Source organism: Delphinus delphis, chromosome X (genome assembly GCF_949987515.2).
Source record: "Delphinus delphis chromosome X, mDelDel1.2, whole genome shotgun sequence".
Lineage (NCBI taxonomy): Eukaryota > Metazoa > Chordata > Mammalia > Artiodactyla > Delphinidae > Delphinus > Delphinus delphis.
In genome coordinates, this window is record NC_082704.1 from 63,722,002 (window position 1) to 63,741,506 (window position 19,505).

The 19,505-nt window shown below is 35.6% G+C and overlaps 1 protein-coding gene across 16 annotated transcripts in view; it reads left to right on the forward strand.

Annotated features, from left to right (window-relative positions):
- Positions 1-11,621, forward strand: part of ATRX (ATRX chromatin remodeler) — a 242,762-nt gene extending 231,141 nt beyond the window's left edge. For all 16 annotated transcript variants that reach the window (XM_060001635.1, XM_060001638.1, XM_060001644.1 and 13 more), the window contains 5 exons: positions 5,091-5,240; positions 6,083-6,208; positions 6,949-7,044; positions 7,557-7,685; positions 8,715-11,621. In XM_060001635.1, coding sequence (XP_059857618.1) covers positions 5,091-5,240; positions 6,083-6,208; positions 6,949-7,044; positions 7,557-7,685; positions 8,715-8,993 — 780 coding nt within the window. In that variant the 3' untranslated portion in view covers positions 8,994-11,621. The remainder of the gene's footprint in view (positions 1-5,090; positions 5,241-6,082; positions 6,209-6,948; positions 7,045-7,556; positions 7,686-8,714) is intronic.
- Positions 11,622-19,505: the final 7,884 nt, after the last annotated feature.

Sequence of the window (19,505 nt, forward strand, 5' to 3'; positions counted from 1 at the left end):
CTGGATATATTTATCAATGCTCTTTGGCAAGGGTTATGTACTCTTGACCTAAAAATCTGATATGAGGTGGTATGTGAACTTCATTCAATAGCTCTCTAGTTACTCATCAAATATGTTGCATTTTTTTCTTGTGTAGTTTGGGAAGAAAGAGGCTTTAAATTTGAAAATAGAAACTTTTTTGACCAGGAATATTGTTTATTTATTAAGAATCTAGACTTATTTAAGTAATAAAAGGAATTTTTTCATAGCTTTTTGAGTGGGTCCTGTGACACTTAAGTATTCTAGTGACATTTTATTTCCAGATATTATGAAACTCAAGTTCAAAGTGATGGCAAGCAAAATATTTTGAAACATGGCAAATCCTTGCCCCCACCTCTAGGCAAAGTCTTGATTGTTTTTTAAAAATTTTATTTTCAAGGTTGAATTTCAGAATTAATGAAACGGAAATTTTTGTCAGCTTACCAAATACTTTAAACTTCTAAATAGATTAACTTAAACTTGTAGTTTATCATTAATTTTATTTTATTAATTGAACTAGTCATTTTGAAGCTCAAACTAATTTAGGTTGTTAGCTAGAATATAGACCATGCTTTTCCCAGCTTGTAAGCTTTTTCACTTATTTAAGGAAAAATAAAGTTTAGACAAAGAAAAGTAAAGGTACACATTTGGATGTAATTTAAACCTCATTTTGATGACTGTTGGCCTAGTGATTATAGATTCTGTTCCAGTATTGTTTTCAATAATAGTGTTACTATAGCAACTAATATAAATGCATGCTTCAAGGGGAAAAAACAAAAAACCTCTCCACGATTATATTGTATATTGGGATGAAATTTTTCTTTATTAACTTTTATAACTTGCTCTAGATTTTGCAAAACTTTTTCCCAAAGAAATATTCTGAAGATCTTGTTACAAATACTTTTTTGCCCTCTTAATCTCATCAAGTTTCTTGTATTGACAGTATGCTGCAATTAATTTAAATGGGAAAGATGTAGAAACAGTTTGTATCAGAAATCCTGTATCTTCTTTCTGTTATTTGTGTCTTACACAACACTCTGGAAGAAAGAAAGATTTCTGCTTTCATGCTTCTGAAATGTATAAATGAATCTTGTTCCTATAAAAGTCAGTTAACTTTTATGTAATGTCTTTTCTTTGTTAAAATGAAGATAGTGGTAAACATACTCGTCTGAGTCCTTGAGTATTGTCGGCATATTATTGTATGAACAAGTGGTTCATATAATAATACATTAAAATTTTTTAAATTAATTAATTTATTTTTGGCTGCATTGGGCCTTTGCTGCTGCGGCAGGCTTTTTTCTAGTTGCGGTGAGTGGAGGCTACTCTTCGTTGCAGTGCACGGGCTTCTTTTTGTGGTGGCTTCTCTTGTCGCGGAGCACAGGCTCTAGGCGCGTGGGCTTCAGTAGTTGTGGCTCATGGGCTCTAGAGCAGAGGCTCACGGGCTTAGTTGCTCCGTGGCATGTGGGATCTTCCCGGACCAGGGCTTGAACCTGTGTCCCCTGCATTGGCAGGCAGATTCTTAACCACTGTGCCACCAGGGAAGTCCCTAAAATTTATCCATTAACCTATTTCATTACAGATTTGGTGATAATTAAAAACTAGAAGTGGCATAAATGTCTTGATAAACTCTGAAGAGAATAATTAAATAGATGATAAAGTGTATCTATATAATGTTCACACCTTGCAGCCATTAAAAACAATGAAAGTTTGTATTTAATGTAAAATAATGTTCATGGAAAGATATTAAGGCAGAAAGGTAGGTTTTAAATATAGTACAATACCATTTTTATGTGAAAATGTGTGCACACACGTGTGTTAAGTGTAAATGTGTGGCGGGATATACAACAAATGTTACCAGTAGTTATCTCTAGTTTTTATAATAGATATTAACATCGTTTCCATTAAAATTTTTAAAAATTCTTTGAAAAGAAGGGAGTGCTGTAGCCAGTAGTAGCAATATGATTGATTTTTTGGCTTGATGTTAGCAGGGAGGTAATGTTTTAGGAAAAGGGTCCAAATTTTTTTAATGATAGAAAGCTAAGTCACATGCACTTTTCCTCTGACTTGTTGACATTTTAGTTGACTGTGGGTCAAAATGAAAGTTATTGCATGGGCAGAAGCTGAACCTCTATCATAATCTGACCTTAAAATTAGGCAATCATGTTTGACTTGATAGCATAGATCTTAAATCTGGAATTGGTGGGGAGAAGATATTTAAAGGTTTTAGAATGGGATTTCCTGAAATGAATATCTCCTGAAGATGAAAATGGTAAAAATAGTTCATGTCAGGTTCAGGCTAAGCATGAACTGGCCTTTCACAAGTTTTTGTCTAAGAATTGTGTTTGTTTCAGTTTTTATATTTTCTTTTATTAAAAAATTAACACATACTTGTTTTTAAAAACTTCAGAAAGAACAAAGGTGTTAAAAAGAGAAAAAATAGACCTACTTAAGTTTTTCCTTCCCCTGGAATCCTTTAGGGAATTTTCTTTTTTTAAGAGAATAGATCTGGGAAATAGAGGGCACTATACCTCAAGAAAACAGTCATTCTTTACAGTGTGATAGAATAATCACTGGATAGGAGTCAGGAAATTTATCTTCTAGTCCCAGCTAGTCCTTAGCTCTGTGATTGGAAAAAGGTTACTTTGCCTCTCTGGACATCAGTTTCTACCAATTTCAAGATGATAAGTTTGGACTTTGAAATTACAGGATGCTAAGGACTAACTTGATAAAGCTCCCTGAAATCACAGACACTTTTTAAAAGGGTGTATATGGGTGTGTTTGTGTGTATGTGTGTGCATGTATGCACACTGCATACATGCATTTCTGGAAAGGTTTTTCTCTAACCATAAAAAGTAGTTAATGTATGGATCGTGGTATTTATAATTGAGAAATAAACATTACACTTGATTGACATAGTGTTTATTTCCAAATAATTGGGTATTTCATTTATTCCTGCTATTCTTATCTCATCCTGTTACATATGTGATGGTAGAATATTTCATCCATGTTTAACTTATAGTCATAACTAGATTAAGTTATTATCCAGTATTACGGAGAAACCACACAGCTGAAAAATAAATTCAGTTCCTAGCACACAGTTCTCCTGGTCTTTCCCTTAGGTTGCTGTCTTAGAGAAATGAAGTGATTTTTGACTATGGTTAAGAACATCACGTATTGTTAGACAGAAGTAAAATTAGGGACTATCTATAGAACATTTCTACCTTGTAATTTATTTGGTATTTTGTAGAACAGCTAACTTTCCTAATTGTACTTGGCATGGTCACTTGCTAAAAATATTAGTCAATGTTATCTGGTTTTATTACATACCTCTCTCCTGAGTCATGCTTGGGGGGTAAGCATGGGAGACACACATCTAAGAAAGCATTATCTTTTAACAGAATTTAATTCAGACTGCCCTATCTCCCTGCCTGCCTGATCAGTAACTCTGAACTTTGGAGATCTATCTAGTGATGATAAACCTGTTCTATATGTCATAGGCCAGAGAAGTCAGCTTTGATGGCAGACTTCTACACTGGTGCAGGAGAGAAATGTTCACTTAACATTTTAAAAGAATAAACTTATTAACATATATGTGTTCCACCAGTAGACTTTCTTGAGCCCTCTTGCTTGTATGGTCTTTTAATGTTTTCAACGAAAGAAATAGCACATGCCTTCAAAATGAATTATAAAATCTCAATTACAGCTGTATGTATTAAGAAAATCAGTTCCTTTTCTTTCGTGAAATTATGAAGTGATTATTTATTGAGGTAGCAAGATAAAAAGTTTGTTAACATGATGCCAAATATCAGAATGTTTGGAATTGGTGTCAGCATTTGCTCTTGTACAGAAAAAAACTTAGGGCCTCATGAGCTGAATTTTTCATCTTGAGTTATTTAACAAACATTTGAGCCCCTACCCTGTGTTGGACGCTATACTCTAGGTATGGTTGAAGATGTAAAGACAAAATTCTTTTCATAGACAAAAGTCTATGCTAAACTTATGGAGGCATTAAGCATTATTAGATGCAGATTAAGTTTAAATTTAATGTGCTATATACCTCGCTGTACCTTCCTTTGGCCAGTCAAATATTATTTACGTTCTTTCACTAAGTTCACACTCAATTTAGAAAGTGTGTTCTAAGGAAACTTGCTGTTAGAAGCTATGGAAAATCCTTTTGTAAAGTGAATTAATTTGCCTTTTATATATCCAGGTTTTCATCTTTTATTTCTTAATAAACAACTTGTGAATATTTTAATTTTTTATTAGCAAGTAACATACCCATGGTTCACTTTAACCCCCTGCCCCCCAAATCTCCGTTTGTGTGTGTCTCTCTCATAATCATAATCACACAGAGCAGGAGTTTGGTGTTCTTACTGAGTATATAAATGATCCCAATTTTTAAGCTTTTAGTTTTTTTTAACCTTAAAAGACTGGCTTAAGACATTATGACTTTTAAAAAAGACACTATGATAATAAATTGATAAACAGTGTATATCAGTTTAAATTTGAACCGTGTGTCCTTACAGTGTAATTTATATTTGACCTTCTTACAATTGAAATATAAGGATTGTATGTTCCAGTTAAACTGTTCTGTAGCTGTTTTGATTAATTTAAATTTAGTTTTTGTTAGTATAGTGGTTGGTAGCTGAAGTGATTATGAAAATAAAGTTGTTAAACATGTAAGAACAGGAGTAGCCATGATTTTTAGCACATTCATTCAGTGTTATCTCTGAGTTAAGCAGACTTCTGTTAGCATTTTTTTATCAACTCAGAACAAAGCACAAAACAAAATGCATATGAAAAAGTTAGAAAAAAGTTGGAGGAAAAAACCTTGAAAGATGAAAAGTAGTCATTAAAAAATTGAGCCCCTAAAACATGCTGTATAAACATAACATTCTTACGTAAGAGGCTGGTGTTGCATGTATTGTGAATGTTTTCTAGGTAATTTATCATATATATCAGAAATATGTATAGCAGCCAGTTTCTAGCTTCTAGTCTAACAGTAGGCCAAAGATCTATGGAGATATGATCCAGAGGGAGAAAATAATTATTATTTCAACCCCTCTAAACAGGACACCATACTTGCAGAACTTCTTCAAATACATAAAGAACACATTGTAGGATATCATGAACATGATTCTCTTTTGGACCACAAAGAAGAAGAAGAGTTGACTGAAGAAGAAAGAAAAGCAGCTTGGGCTGAGTATGAAGCAGAGAAGAAGGTAGTTCATTTGAAATGCTTTTTTTTTATGTTAGTCATTTAAAAGAACAGTGGGGGAAGAAAAACGTCACATTTGGAACAGGTAGTAATGTAGTGAATCTTCAGGAACAGAGTCTCCAAGTAGGAGACTCTGTTTATGGGCTTTTCGGTACCTTTGGTGATAGAGTGGGAGGAGAGGAGAGAAGAAAATATTTTCCCCTTAAAGAGTAGTAACCTCATTTCTGATTAGCACTTGCTAAATTGAGAGATTAGTGGGAAGCTATATATTTAGCATCACTTAACTTCCATCAACACCCTCACAGTAGTAACAGACATATAGGAGCTTAGAGTTTGGAGGTAGGAGTAAATGTTGCTTTTAGCATGTGTACCATGAAATCTAAGTTTTGACTGATTATCAGAACACAGAAAGACTCCATTATTAGACATTAGTGTCAATCTCCAGCAGCAACTTTATTTAAAATAGTTCCACATCTGTTTTAAACACCACCCCCACTTGAGCAAAAATATGCCTGAGCATATGGGAAACCTTATCCTAATGCCTGAATCCTTTTTAAACTCATTGTACCAAACTTCTTTAACGTTGTGATTTTAGTAGTCTCATCAGAATTCTCTGAGTTGCCCCATTCTGTGGGAATTATCAGAAAAAGAGTACACCTTTAGGGGTTAAAGCTTTCTATGTAAGAAGATCTTGGTTTCGGGTGAAAAGGGTGTTTTGTTTGTGTGTGAAAGAGTGTTAATAATTTCCTAGATCTGAGAATGTGGATTTTTTTCTAAACCAGTAGGTGATGTAGAATTTCAAGTTTTAAATCACAATGTGGAAAGTGCATATTTTTTTGTTTTTAGGGACTGACCATGCGTTTCAACATACCAACTGGGACCAATTTACCCCCTGTCAGTTTCAACTCTCAAACTCCTTATATTCCTTTCAATTTGGGAGCCCTGTCAGCAATGAGTAATCAACAGCTGGAGGTATGTTGTGAAGTACAAAAGTAGTTTAACTTGAATTAAAGGCAATTTCAAATGCCCTGTTGTTGAAGGTTCCCTATGCTGGAATATCACATTCTCCAAAAGATTACCTCTGAATAGACCAAGAAAGTTTTCTTTTATTTTTTGACCTTTTTGAACCAGCATAGTATAATAAAATGTGGTTTGTTCAGAGCACAAGGGAATCAGGCCTTGAATTAATGTAGTTTGAATAATTTTAATTAAGGAACAATAGAGCAGCTGACTGGCTAGGGAAATAGCACTTTCTTCAGTTATAAAATATTTTGAATAAACAGGATAAATACACACATTGATTTATATTCTAATGCAGTGTAGATGCAACATTAAGTATACGATAATGCACAGTATTTTGAAATAAGTAATTGAAAACTAGAATCAGTTATGATTTAAATAAGAAGGACTAGGTTTTAATATACCAATAATTTAATAATTTAATCTGTGGTTTTCTTTTTAAAATGTGTTTATGGAGTCATTTAAATTATTAAAATATTGGTGCAATAGAACCCAAACTTTTATCTTCCTAACAAGACCCTCACTGATGAGTTTTACTCCATTTTATTGATGCTGAATTTTGCTGTTCTTTTCAATTATTTAAAGAGTTTTAAGACCAAGTGCTATAAATTGGCAAGAGAAAGGATCCCTATACTTTAAAACTATGCTGTCTTTTACATGCCCTTATAAAGTTATTTCTTGCATTCTTCTAGGACCTCATTAATCAGGGAAGAGAAAAAGTTGTGGAAGCAACAAACAGTGTGACAGCAGTGAGGATTCAGCCTCTTGAAGATATAATTTCAGCTGTAGTAAGTTAATTGGCAGTTGTTTATTCCAACTTGCAGTTTGTGTTCTCCCCCCTCCATTTGTTTTAATTTTTAATTGTTGTTTGACTCATTACTTCCATGGGGAAAAGAGCGTAATCCTTATAACGTGATTTGCAACAGTAAAATACTAATAAACTGGAATATAGTGCCAAGCTATATGTAATTCAGTTTTACCTGGATGTTGGCACAAAAGAGAAATGTAAAATCTAAGAATTTGGAAATCAGTTAATCATAGAAATGTGTGCATTGTTTACATAAATGTACTTTAATTACCAGTTGCATGAATTAAATCCAAATAGTTTTATTCCAGACATAGGTAACCTTTGTACAATAGTGGACAACTTAGTACCCGGCTTTTACATCATTGTCTTCTTTAGAAAAGAGTAAAGGAAAAGGAAAAAAAAAACTTAAAAAATCCTCAGTATCTTTAAGTACCTTAATTATTTTTTCTCAACTCTACTGCAATAAGGAGTAAATAGAAACTTTTCTTTTAGTGGAAGGAAAACATGAATCTCTCAGAGGCCCAGGTACAGGCGTTAGCATTAAGTAGACAAGCCAGCCAGGAGCTTGATGTTAAACGAAGAGAAGCAATCTACAATGACGTATTGACAAAACAACAGATGGTAAGAATTTGGACTATCTCTAGGTTATGTTTAATTTTCTTGAATTTATAATAATCGGTTTGTGTGACATCTGTGTCAATAACCATTCCCTCATATGGACGGATGGATGGTCATTGGTTATTCCCAGAGAAACTTTATCTAAAAACCTAGTAATGTCAAATAAAGGTAATGTCTTTTGTTGCAAAGGAGCAACAACTTCCCAAATGGGTCTCCTTGAAGTTTACATAGACTCTCTTTCCTATAATTTTATTTTTGTATATTCTGGACATCTAAAAAGGGATTTTTGCCAGACTTTTTACCACATTTACTATTTTAAAACAACTTCCACAAATATGTATACTTTTTAATATATTTAATTTGAGATAAAAAGTGGAACTATAAATGATACATGACACAGGTTCCTACTAAATTATGTAATTCTTTAAAAGACTAGCATATTCCAGGATCCTTGATCATCTTTCCTAGCATGGTCTTTGCCAGCCATCTGCCTTGCACTGGGAAATTTCAACTCTTGACACCAGGGAATCAATTTCTGTGGCATGAATTTTACTTAGAAAGCACTGTAGAATTATGTGGTTTTAAATTATCTTAGGAAATTTGAGCCATTCCAAGTAGGAATTATTCCCACTGCAAGTGCCTTTTCCCTTGGGTGTTTGTCACTAAAACTGTTTGTCTGTCATCAGGTGAAATATTCAAAAGAATGACAAAGAAAGGAGACTTGACAAAAAAGTGCTGTAACTAATACTTGAGACTAATCACAGTGCAGGATGGGTTACTATGGCAACTAACCTGAATGCTGCTTGCACTACAATAGTCAAGTCATTAAGAGAATTTAGCCCTAAATGGTGTTACTAACCGGTTTCTACAGTAATGGTCCTGTGAATGCCATCAAATTAGTAATGGTGATAACAATAATGTGTTTCCCTTTTGGTATGGTACCCCCTTAACAAATTGATTTTAACTCAAAACTTGATACTGCCTCTTTGAGACAGGTCATGCACTTGTAACAGCTCTCTTTTCTCTCTTTAGTTAATCAGCTGTGTTCAGCGAATACTTATGAACCGAAGGCTCCAGCAGCAGTACAATCAGCAGCAACAGCAGCAAATGACTTATCAACAAGCAACACTGGGTCACCTCATGATGCCAAAGCCTCCAAATTTAATCATGAATCCTTCTAACTACCAGCAGATTGATATGAGAGGAATGTATCAGTCAGTGGCTGGTGGTATGCAGCCACCACCATTACAGCGTGCACCACCCCCAATGAGAAGCAAAAATCCGGGACCTTCCCAAGGGAAATCAATGTGATTTTGCACTAAAAGATTAAAAGATTGCTAAAATCATAGAAAGATCTTTTATTTTTTTAGGAATCAATGACTTAACAGAACTCAACTGTATAAATAGTTTGTTCCCCTTAAATGGCAATCTTCCATATTAGTTTTAAATTTTTTTAATAGGGCATACCATTTCTTCCTGACATTTGTCAGTGATGTTGCCTAGAATCTTCTTACACACACTGAGTACAGAAGATCTTTCAAATTGTTTTCAGTGAAAACAAGTCCTTCCATAACAGTAACAACTCCACAGATTTCCTCTCTAAATTTTTATGCCTGCTTTTAGCGACCATAAAATTGTCATAAATTAATGGATTTATGAAAGAATACAGATTTATATATTCATTCTTTACATATAAAAACACACAGCTGAGTTCTTAGAGTTGATTCCTCAAGTTACAAAATACTTTTGTATTAATCCATTTCTTGATTAAAGTGATTGAAATGGTTTTAATGTTCTTTTGACTGAAGTCTGAAACTAGGCTCCTACTTTATCGTGTCTGTGACTGAAAATTAGAAACTAAGGGTTATCTTTGACACAGAATTGTGTGCAATATTCTTAAATACTACTGCTCTAAAACTTGGAGGAGTCTTGCAGTTATCTTAGCATTGTATAAACAGCCTTAAGTACAGCTTAAGAAGAGAATTCCTTTTTCTTCTGTAGTCTTTCTGCCATTTTTTATTTTCAGTTACACGTGCTGAAATAATTACTGGTAAAATTTCAGGGTTGTGGATTATCTTCCACACAAGAATTTTCTCTCTCCTGGCACTAATATAAAGCACATCTCTTAACTGCTTGGTGTCAGTGCTAGTGCTTCATCCTGTTGCTGGCAGTGGGATGTGGACTAACAAAATCAAGTTCTAGCATTTTAGGAGGTTAAGGATGATGTTGTGGTTGTTAGCTTCACACCCTGTTTTATAAACAACATCAAAATGGCAGAACCATTGCTGACTTTAAGTTCACATGAGGAATGTGCTTTAAAACAATTCCCAGTACTGTCAGTACTGTGAAATAATTCCTCCTAAAGATAAGGTTCACTGGCTTCTATGCTCTTCTTTTCTCTCATCAGTATGTTCTTTTTTCCCAACTACATTTTCTTACGTAAATTATGTTTCAAAGCTCGATTTTTTTTTTCAGTTTAGATCTGTGAGGCAATTTTCTGATCAAAATTAATTAATCTCTAATGCCCTTTTATGAGGTTTTACTAGAAAGTCATTACATTGTCATTTTTCTTAATCCAGGCCTGTAAAAATGACTTATAAGCTTATTCATGTACAATTTGGTTGCTTGAGTTTCTTAAAGAAAAAGATTGTTAGACTATGAGAGTCAACTCAACATGGCAAAACTATTTTTGAGATGGTGACGTAACATGTAGTGGAAATGGCCAACGAATTCCAAAAAAGAGAAAGCTGGGTGGAGGATTTGCTCTAGGTATCACTGGATTAGAATGAGGAATGAGTTTAACATTAGCTAAAACTGTTTTGAATTGTTAGGATGATTAAGAGATTTCCACTTCGATCATGAAAAACTAGTGGTAAACATCCAAGAGTACTAAGTTTGTCATATAGAATTTTGAGGTTTGGTGGATCCACCCTCCACCTTCCCGTGGTGAGTTATCACTAACAAATTCCATGTATTTGGATATTATGCCAGCCATATAATCAAGTTCATTCAATTGGTGTGTGTGGGGGGGGTGTTTTTACTTTAGAAGAAATGAAAGAGACAAGATTTATGAGATAAATATTTGAAGACAGTATACTTTGGCCAACTGTTATCAGTTGGTATTTCTACAAGTCCAGAATACTTTAAACCTGATTTACTAGACCTGTGAACTTTCATCATGGTCTGATTGCTTGCTCAAAGACATAGGTGTCAAAATTTTAGGCAACCTTCTAAACCTTTTTCATCATTAATGAAACTATGACTTAAAGGATAATACATAGAAGAATGATTTGGAAATAAGAAAGTTTGAGATAAAACTTGGACCACTTTGCATACTCTTCTTCACTTGACATTTTAGCTACATAATATGTACTTTGAGTATAACATCAAGCTTTAACAAATATTTAAAGACAAAATCACATCTATAAAATACTAAAAGGCTCATTTTTATATTTGTTTTAGATGTTTTAAATAGTTGCAATGGCTTAAAAAATGACGATTTAAAATGTTGCTTGTAATACAGTTTTGCCTGCTAAATTCTCCACATTTTGTAACCTGTTTTATTTCTTTGGGTGTAAAGCGTTTTTTGCTTAGTATTGTGATATTGTATATGTTTTGTCCCAGTTGTATAGTAATGTTTCAGTCCATCATCCAGCTTTGGCTGCTGAAATCATACAGCTGTGAAGACTTGCCTTTGTTTCTGTTAGACTGCTTTTCAGTTCCGTATTGAGTATCTTAAGTACTGTAGAAAAGATGTCACTTCTTCCTTTAAGGCTGTTTTGTAATATATATAAGGACTGGAATTGTGTTTTTAAAGAAAAGCATTCAAGTATGACAATAATACTATCTGTGTTTTCACCATTCAAAGTGCTGTTTAGTAGTTGAAACTTAAACTATTTAATGTCATTTAATAAAGTGACCAAAATGTGTTGTGCTCTTTATTGCATTTTCACAGCTTTGAAAATCTGTGCACATATTGTTTCATAGAAAATGTATAGCTTTTTATGTGCTATTTAATGGTGGTTCTTTTGCACATTTAGTTATTTAATATTGGGAGGTCAAGAAGTTTGGTTTTTAAATCTGTTATATACTAAATTCTGTAAAAGGAGATCTCAAACCTCAAAAATAATTTACATCCCAGGAAGTCTATGTGTGTTTGTGTTAGTTTTGGTTGTCTGTGTGTAATCCAGTACCATTTCCTGCTTCCCAACTGCTGCGTCACTCATTTAAGTCAAGCAGAGCTACAACTCCACACTTGATACAAAAGCTGCTTACTATCCCGGAGCAATAGCAGGTTGATGGAAACCTTGTTACGTGACCTCCAAAGAAGGTGAATATTTTGTAGTCTTCCCTGAGCTATGCCCATTCTCCCTCTAGTATCATAAAATCAGATACATATTTCTGTACCCTAAACAAAACTTTAAAGAATTAATTACATACCCCAGTAAAAATCGTTTCCTTTGAGGGTGGCATGTTGTGAGATATTTTAACAGTAAAATAGGTCATCCTTTTACGTGCTTATTTCACGAAAAATTATGTTCAGGTTATTCCCCACCTTAGTTCACCAGACTTAATCTCAAGTGACTTTTGGCTATCTCCAAATAAAATCTACCCTTAGAGATGAAAATTCTTCCACCGTTGATTTTTTTTTCAAAAGTATGTAATCTTTGCCAATCTCAAAGGAGTGACCAGAAATGCTTTTTGTCTGTGCAACATTTTATATATGCTGTTATATGGAAGTGAATAAAAATTTAAAAGCCAAAATATATACTGTTTCTAAGCTCAATATCTGCCAGGTAACCAAACTGCCCACATCACTCATGTTGGATCTAATAAGGGAATGGCCTTTGCGGCCCCTAGTTTTACTCCCTAGAGTATGTACTACCATAAAATTTCTATACAATATATACTGCCACCCTCTCTTTGGAATAACCTTCCTGAAACCATTGTGCCTACTTGGCTGACTATGGAAATCACTCTTCCTCCCCCCACTCTAGGGATCTGTCTTTCTGATAGTGACCACTGCATACCTTCACCAAGGGATGTGTGACAAGGAAGGCAGCATATAAATTGACACCTCTATTAAAAACAATAAAGATAAAGCTTTAAAGGAATGAAAGGGTGAGACAAATCCTAAAATACTCCTCTTTTAATACTCAGAACTGCCACATTTTCCAAGCAGTCTACCCAGCAGCACTCTTCCGCATTCTATTCCTGAACATTATGCCCTCACTTCTCCTCCCTGATAGAAACACGTTAAGGGAGGGGGAGCTTGGCTCCAATCTCCTTTGGGTAATCATATCAGATGACTACTGAGAGACTTCTACCTATTAAGTAGACTCAGCCCCCTGCCTATAGTTCTCACATCAGATATGTGCTGGTTTTCAAGAAAGGTGACGAGAGATGACTTATCAGATGCAAGGATGGGATTTGTTTCAGGTATATGAGGAGAAAGTGTAGTATTGAAAGAAAAAGAACAAAGGTTAGAGAAGGATCGGGAAAGACAGACTAGATTGGAGTGGATTGATGGAGGACCTTGAAATCCTGAATGAGTAATTCAATACGGAGGATAACAAGGGTTTGTGAGGGAGCAGATGTGTTCAAAGTAGCAGGTAAAGATAGTGATTTGGGCAGGGGTAATTTGAATGGTTAGGTGAAGAAAGATTGCAGACAGGAAGATGGATAATTAGGCATTCAGTGACCAGACTACTGACAATTTTAAGGACAAAAGGCACAGTCATCAGAGCTTGTATAGGATAGTGAACTTCTTAAATTGTAAGAAAAACCTTATTTCCTTTTACCCTTCCCCAAGGAGCCCAATTTGTTCAGGATTTCTGATTTTACATGCAAAAGTTCACTTACTCTTTGTTTACCCTCTCAAACATAGTGATAAATGCATTAGTGGCATTCATGTTCTTTCACAATTTTTCTTTACTCCTAATTAACCCGTATACATTATTTGCAGAAAGTGAGTTTGGTCCATTTAAGTCGAGTGTAATTCTATATCTTTCCTCAAGCTAACTCTTCAAAGGGCTAAATCCATTCCTGTTACTTTTCCTTGAGACCCATCCATTCCAAGGGCTAGTATCTCAGTTGGTAATGTTATATTTATAATCTTCCCTTGTTATTTTCAAAGTGCTTTGTGCTTATTACGTGTTAGCCTGTGTACAACATATCTGTGAGAAAAGTGAGGAGAATAGTTACATTTTCCTCGTGACAGTTAAGCTAAAAGACCAAAATCAAATCTATTGGCACTTAGGATGCAGAAGACATATTCTAGTCAATTTATCTGAGCCTTTCATGTCTCATTTGGAAAATGGGACTATAATAATACCTTACTTTCTTGAAGGCAGGAGACTGGACCAGGTGATTTCTTGAGGTCCTTTTCAGCTCCAAGAGTTAGGGTTTAGCTGTGAGCAAAGCACAGTTTGAAGCCAAAAGGCAATGTTTATCTAAAGTTACACAGTAAGTTTGTGAACAATTAGAAATCCCTTCCCTTTAGCTAACCCTCTCCCCTACTAAGCTATACCTTTTCTTTTCCTCTGCTTAGAAAAATGAGAGGTCTGACAGGCGTTTTAATGACAAAGCAGGTAAGTCAAGTTGTAATTGGCTCTAATTACCACTTCCACAAGCTGTAACCTCCTCTATCTTTTGCCCAGGGGCACTCTCAGAGCTGTGTTTCTTACTGCTTCTGGAACTCTGCAGAAAATGAAAAAACATGTTTAAGGATCTGATTCTTATAGCTTTGTCACCTGATTGGGTTATATATTATACATGACAAAACATCAAGATAAATATAAATTCGCTTTTGTAAAGTCAGCTTTTAAGCAAATAATTGGTAACTTCCCATTTGATTGTTCATAACTGTAAAGCCCAAATTAGGCCGATATTTAAATTGTCTGGTCTGGACAAAGTTTATAGTGAGTAGGAGGCAATATTTGCTTATATTGACTCTTACGTAACAACGCATATGGCATACTTTTTGAGATGTAGGTTTTATAATAGTCAAATCTTGTGACAAAAACTACAAAAACTAATAGAAGAGTGAAATAGTGATCATTTTTTTCTGTAGCTGCTTGTCCCCACCTGCCAGTAGCAAAGCAGGTAGAAGCTTGTGTCTGGCCCGCTGAATACATTTCAATGAAAACAAAACCAAACAAAAAAGAAAAAGAAACATGGTTAATATAAATCATTTGAGGTATTGTTCGTTCATTACCAGCTCTTGGTAGGTTTTCAATAATATACAGCATAGAGGTTGGCCTTCAAAGGCTTTAGTGATACAGGCTTGCTTGGACCCTATCCTTAGCAAAGTAAACCTATTTTTCTATTAGCAAGTGATTCTGTCCTATCTTTCCATATCTTGCACACTCCACCGTATGTGCTAAGCTCAAATGAAGTACCTGCCTGCAATTTTTTTCCCTTTCTCCAAACTATCATCTCCCCACACCTCACCACACACACATCCCTTTATATTCTAATACCTCAGTGTCTGTGTGTGTGTAGGGGAATTATAGAATTATAATTTATAAATTATCATTTAGAATTATAATTTATAATTGTAATTATAGAATATAATTATAGAATAATTATGGGATAATTATTCTATAATTATAGAATTGTAATTTATAAATTATACTTTATTATAATAAATTATACTTTATTATAATAAATTATACATTAGAATTATAATTTATAATTATAATTCTATAATTATAGAATCATACAGTGCTAAAGATGGTAGGGGTCTTAGAGACCCTGTAGCCTATCCCTCTCCCTTTATAGTCGAGAAAAACAAAGGTCCAGAGAGGGGAAGAGATACCCAAGGGCACCCACGTCTTCTAGCCTCTATTCCACTTCTCATTCCACTCTGTTCAGATGCTTCCTATTACACTTGTATTCCAATTCAATTTTTTTTCAATCTGTCAGACCACGTTAAGCAAATTTTCAGAATAACTGGTACTGAACTAAACTTTAAAATGAGAACTGTTTGTGGGAAGTAGAGGGGTATGTGAACCAAGATGACGGAAACAAATTCCTGTGTGATAACTGTACAATGGGATCTTTATTTGTTTCTTCTTTCACCACACTCAGCACAGTTTAGACCAATAGGATCTGGAAGCACTGTTCTGCTTTCTGGATCTCAGTGTCCTTCAGAGCCAAGGATGGAATAATTCAGCCTTCCTCAGATGAGGTAGATTGATGTACCAAGTACTTCAAAATCCTCTATTTCAAATGAGAAATGCTGCTGTATTCACAAGGGAACAAAACAGAAAGTTCTGTGTTAGTGTAGTGACATCTGTCAGGATAGGGGCAACTAACTATTCTTGAGTTATAGAGATGTGCCAGAAGGATCATGAATAGTCATATTTCCAAAGAACTAAGAAACAGCAAAATGATCTTAATATGCTAGAATTTGGGAGCCAGGTTCTATTTTTATAAACTTGGACAAGTTACTTCACCTCTCTGAATCTTCTCTCGCATAGCAATATTTATTGAATGCCTATTATGTGTCAGGCACTATGACTAGTCACTTTTATAATTGTGTTTTACAGATGAGGAAATAGGTTTAAAATAATTAAATTATTCACTCAGTGGCACATGACTAACTGGAAGAGGCAGGATTCTGTTTTTGCCATTGAACAAGCTTGTTTTCAGGGCACTTCCTTCTGTCTCTCTTCGGTGGTGCCTAGAGGGTTTAGCTTTATCCTTTCATTTCCTTCTGTGATCCAAATAGAAGTGTCTGAAAAATCCAGTGTGAGTACTTTGAAATTCTTATTTTAAGATATCAGAACTCATTTTTAATACAGTGGCTTCCTCACAAGTCCAATTAAGCACCAATTGAGAATCCTAAAGATAGAACTATTCTGAACTAAGTTTATTTTTCATTTTTCCACCTGGTAAAGTCTAGGTACCATTCAAGCAAGGCCTTAAAAGAGCTAGAATATGGACATGCAGAGACTGAGGAGAAGGGCATCTCAGAGGAAACAGCAAACACAAACACAAACACAAACACATGTAGGCAGCAAAGAACAGAACTCAGGATAGTTCTAGGAAATGCCATGCTTCTGTACTTGTGCACAGAAGGTCAAAGCCCCATTTAAGCCAATAGTTTCTGGAATACACAAATTGTAATTAAATGGCATGGTAGGCTGAATAATGATCCCCCAAAGATATCCACCTCCTAATCACAGAACCTGTGAATGTTAAGTTACTTGGCAAAGGAGAATTAACATTACAGGAATTAAGGTTGCTAATCAACTGATCTTGAAATGGGAGCACCTCCTGGATTATCTGGTGGGTCCAATGTAATCACAAGGGTCCTTAAAAGTGGAAGAGGGAGGCAGAGGTAGAGTTACAGGCAGGTGTGACAAGGAACGAGAGGTTCAGAGAGATGCAATGCTGCTGGCTTTGAAGGTGGTTGGAAAGGGTCATGAGGCAAGGAATGTGTGTGGCCTTTTTCCTGGTGGTGCTCGGAAAGGCCAAGAAGAAGAATTCTCACCTAGAATTTCCAAAAGGGAACGCAGCTCTGCCAACACCTTGATTTTAGCCCAGTGAGACCTGCTTCAGACTTCTATCCTACCTGCCGAACTGTAAGATAATAAACAGGTGTTGTTGTAAGCCACTAAATTAGTGGTGATTTATTACAACAGAAACAAGAAACTAATCAAATGGTTATTTGTGTGATTACTTGATTAATGTCTTGCTCCCCTGCTAGATATGTGAGCTCTTTAAGGGCAGAACCCTGTCTATTTTGCTCACTTTAATATCCTCAGCACCTGACACAGAAGAAGTATGAGATAGTTTGATGAATTGGTGTGTGAATGTCTTGGTGGTCATATATTACCTGAGAAAATTATGGCAATGTCAATACCATCAATGTCTGTTTCTGTGTCCCTAAATGTATATGTATGTCTGTTTCTCTGCCTTTTTCTTTGGGTCTCTTTGTCTTTCTCCTTCACCTTCTTTAGTCGCCCTTCTCTCTTCCTGACTTCTTTTTTTTAATATAAATTTATTTATTTATTTTTGGCTGCGTTGGGTCTTTGTTGCTGTGTGTGGGCTTTCTCTAGTTGCGGTGAGCAGGGGCTACTCTTCGTTGCGGTGCACGGGCTTCTCATTGCAGTGGCTTCTCTTGCTGTGGAGCACGGGCTCTAGGTGCATGGGCTTCAGTAGTTGTGACATGTCGGCTCTAGAGCACAGACTCAGTAGTTGTGGCACACAGGCTCATTTGCTCCACGGCATGTGGGATCTTCCCAGGCCAGGGCTCGAACCCATGTCCCCTGCGTTGGCAGGCAGATTCTTAACCACTGCGCCACCAGGGAAGCCCCTCTTCCTGACTTCTGTCCCTATTTCTTAATTGGCCATAACAAAGAACTGAAGTACATCTTGTAATTCTCTATTATGTTTATGGAATAAGGTCATATTCTGTTCATGGTTTTTAAAAAGAAATAAGTTATATAGTTCATTGCACTGAAAAAATTGCTTTCTACTCAAGGGTCCCCTTCATTTATTACCTGTTTAATCGACATCAGTGGGTGAGTGACCCTTGATAGAAGTTTCTCATTTCTGACTTAGGAGGGTGTATAGAAACCAGGGGCAGAAACATCCCACAGAAGCTATGCCTTTGTACCTGATGGTGGGAACTCATTCCCTGATTGCATGGCCCACATTAGCCAGATAACATAATTTCCTCTCTTCTGAGAGGAAATTGTTTGACCTTGTGTACTTAGAAGAAATTGGATCCCCCCTTAGGATCAGAATTATTTAGTCTTTTCCCTGGTTCCATCTGCCGGCTACTGAGTTTGATCATAAAGATGTTTAATGTTTGAATGGTATGCACTTGGAATCCTGAGGAAAGCATTGGGCCTATTGTTAATCCACAAAGCTCAGCCTGTTCCATGAAGTAGAATGGCCTAAGGAAAGGTAAAACTTTTGGTGGGAAAGTCTTGAAATTTCTAATGTTCAAGAACATTTAGGAAAATCTTCATTCCTAGAATTGAAAGGACCTGTGCTAGTCCAGTGCTTCTCAAATTTTAATGTATGTGCAAATCACCCAGGGAGCTCATTAAACTTTAGATTCTGATACAGTAGGTCTGAGGTAGGGTCCAAGAATTTGCATTTCTAACAAGCTATCAGGTGATATTGATTCTTCTGGTCCAGGGACCACACTTTGAGGAGCAAGAGGACAGAGGATCTAGGACAATCAGAGCTAGAGTATCTGCATTCTGCATAGGGGAACCAGAAGGTGGTCATTTCTAGAACCAGAGCCTCACAGAAGGTGTCTGAGCGCCCCTCTCCTTTCAAGCAGATGGAGGGCTTAGGTCTCTCATATGCTGGGCCCCCAGAATCAGGGGCTGAGGCAGAGTACAGCGAGTCTGGCCTTCCCTGTGTGTGTGTGTAGGGGGTTAAGGAAAGTGAGGCAAGCACGTGTATTAGGGTAATTAACCCTAGCTGCCACAGAGACAAAGCTCAAAAGCTCAGCCAAAGTACTTGCCTGACCCCTTGCTGTATGCAGGCACACATACTGAAAGACAATTTGAAAACCATTATTGAATGAATAGAAAAATATCCAGAATGATATACACCAGAATGTTAAAGATGATAGGGAATTTTGTTTTCTTATTTTTTGCTAATCTTTATTTTCTGATTTTTCTGTAGCAAAAAAATAGTTGTATAATTTTTCAAAAGCTACTTTTAAAAAAGGGCACATCTATCACTTTTACAATAAGGAAAAAGGTTTGCCAAAAGCAAAACAAACCCAATCATATCCTGCATGTGCGTTTTGCTTAAATAATAATAATAATCTAATACTTATCAAGTACTTAC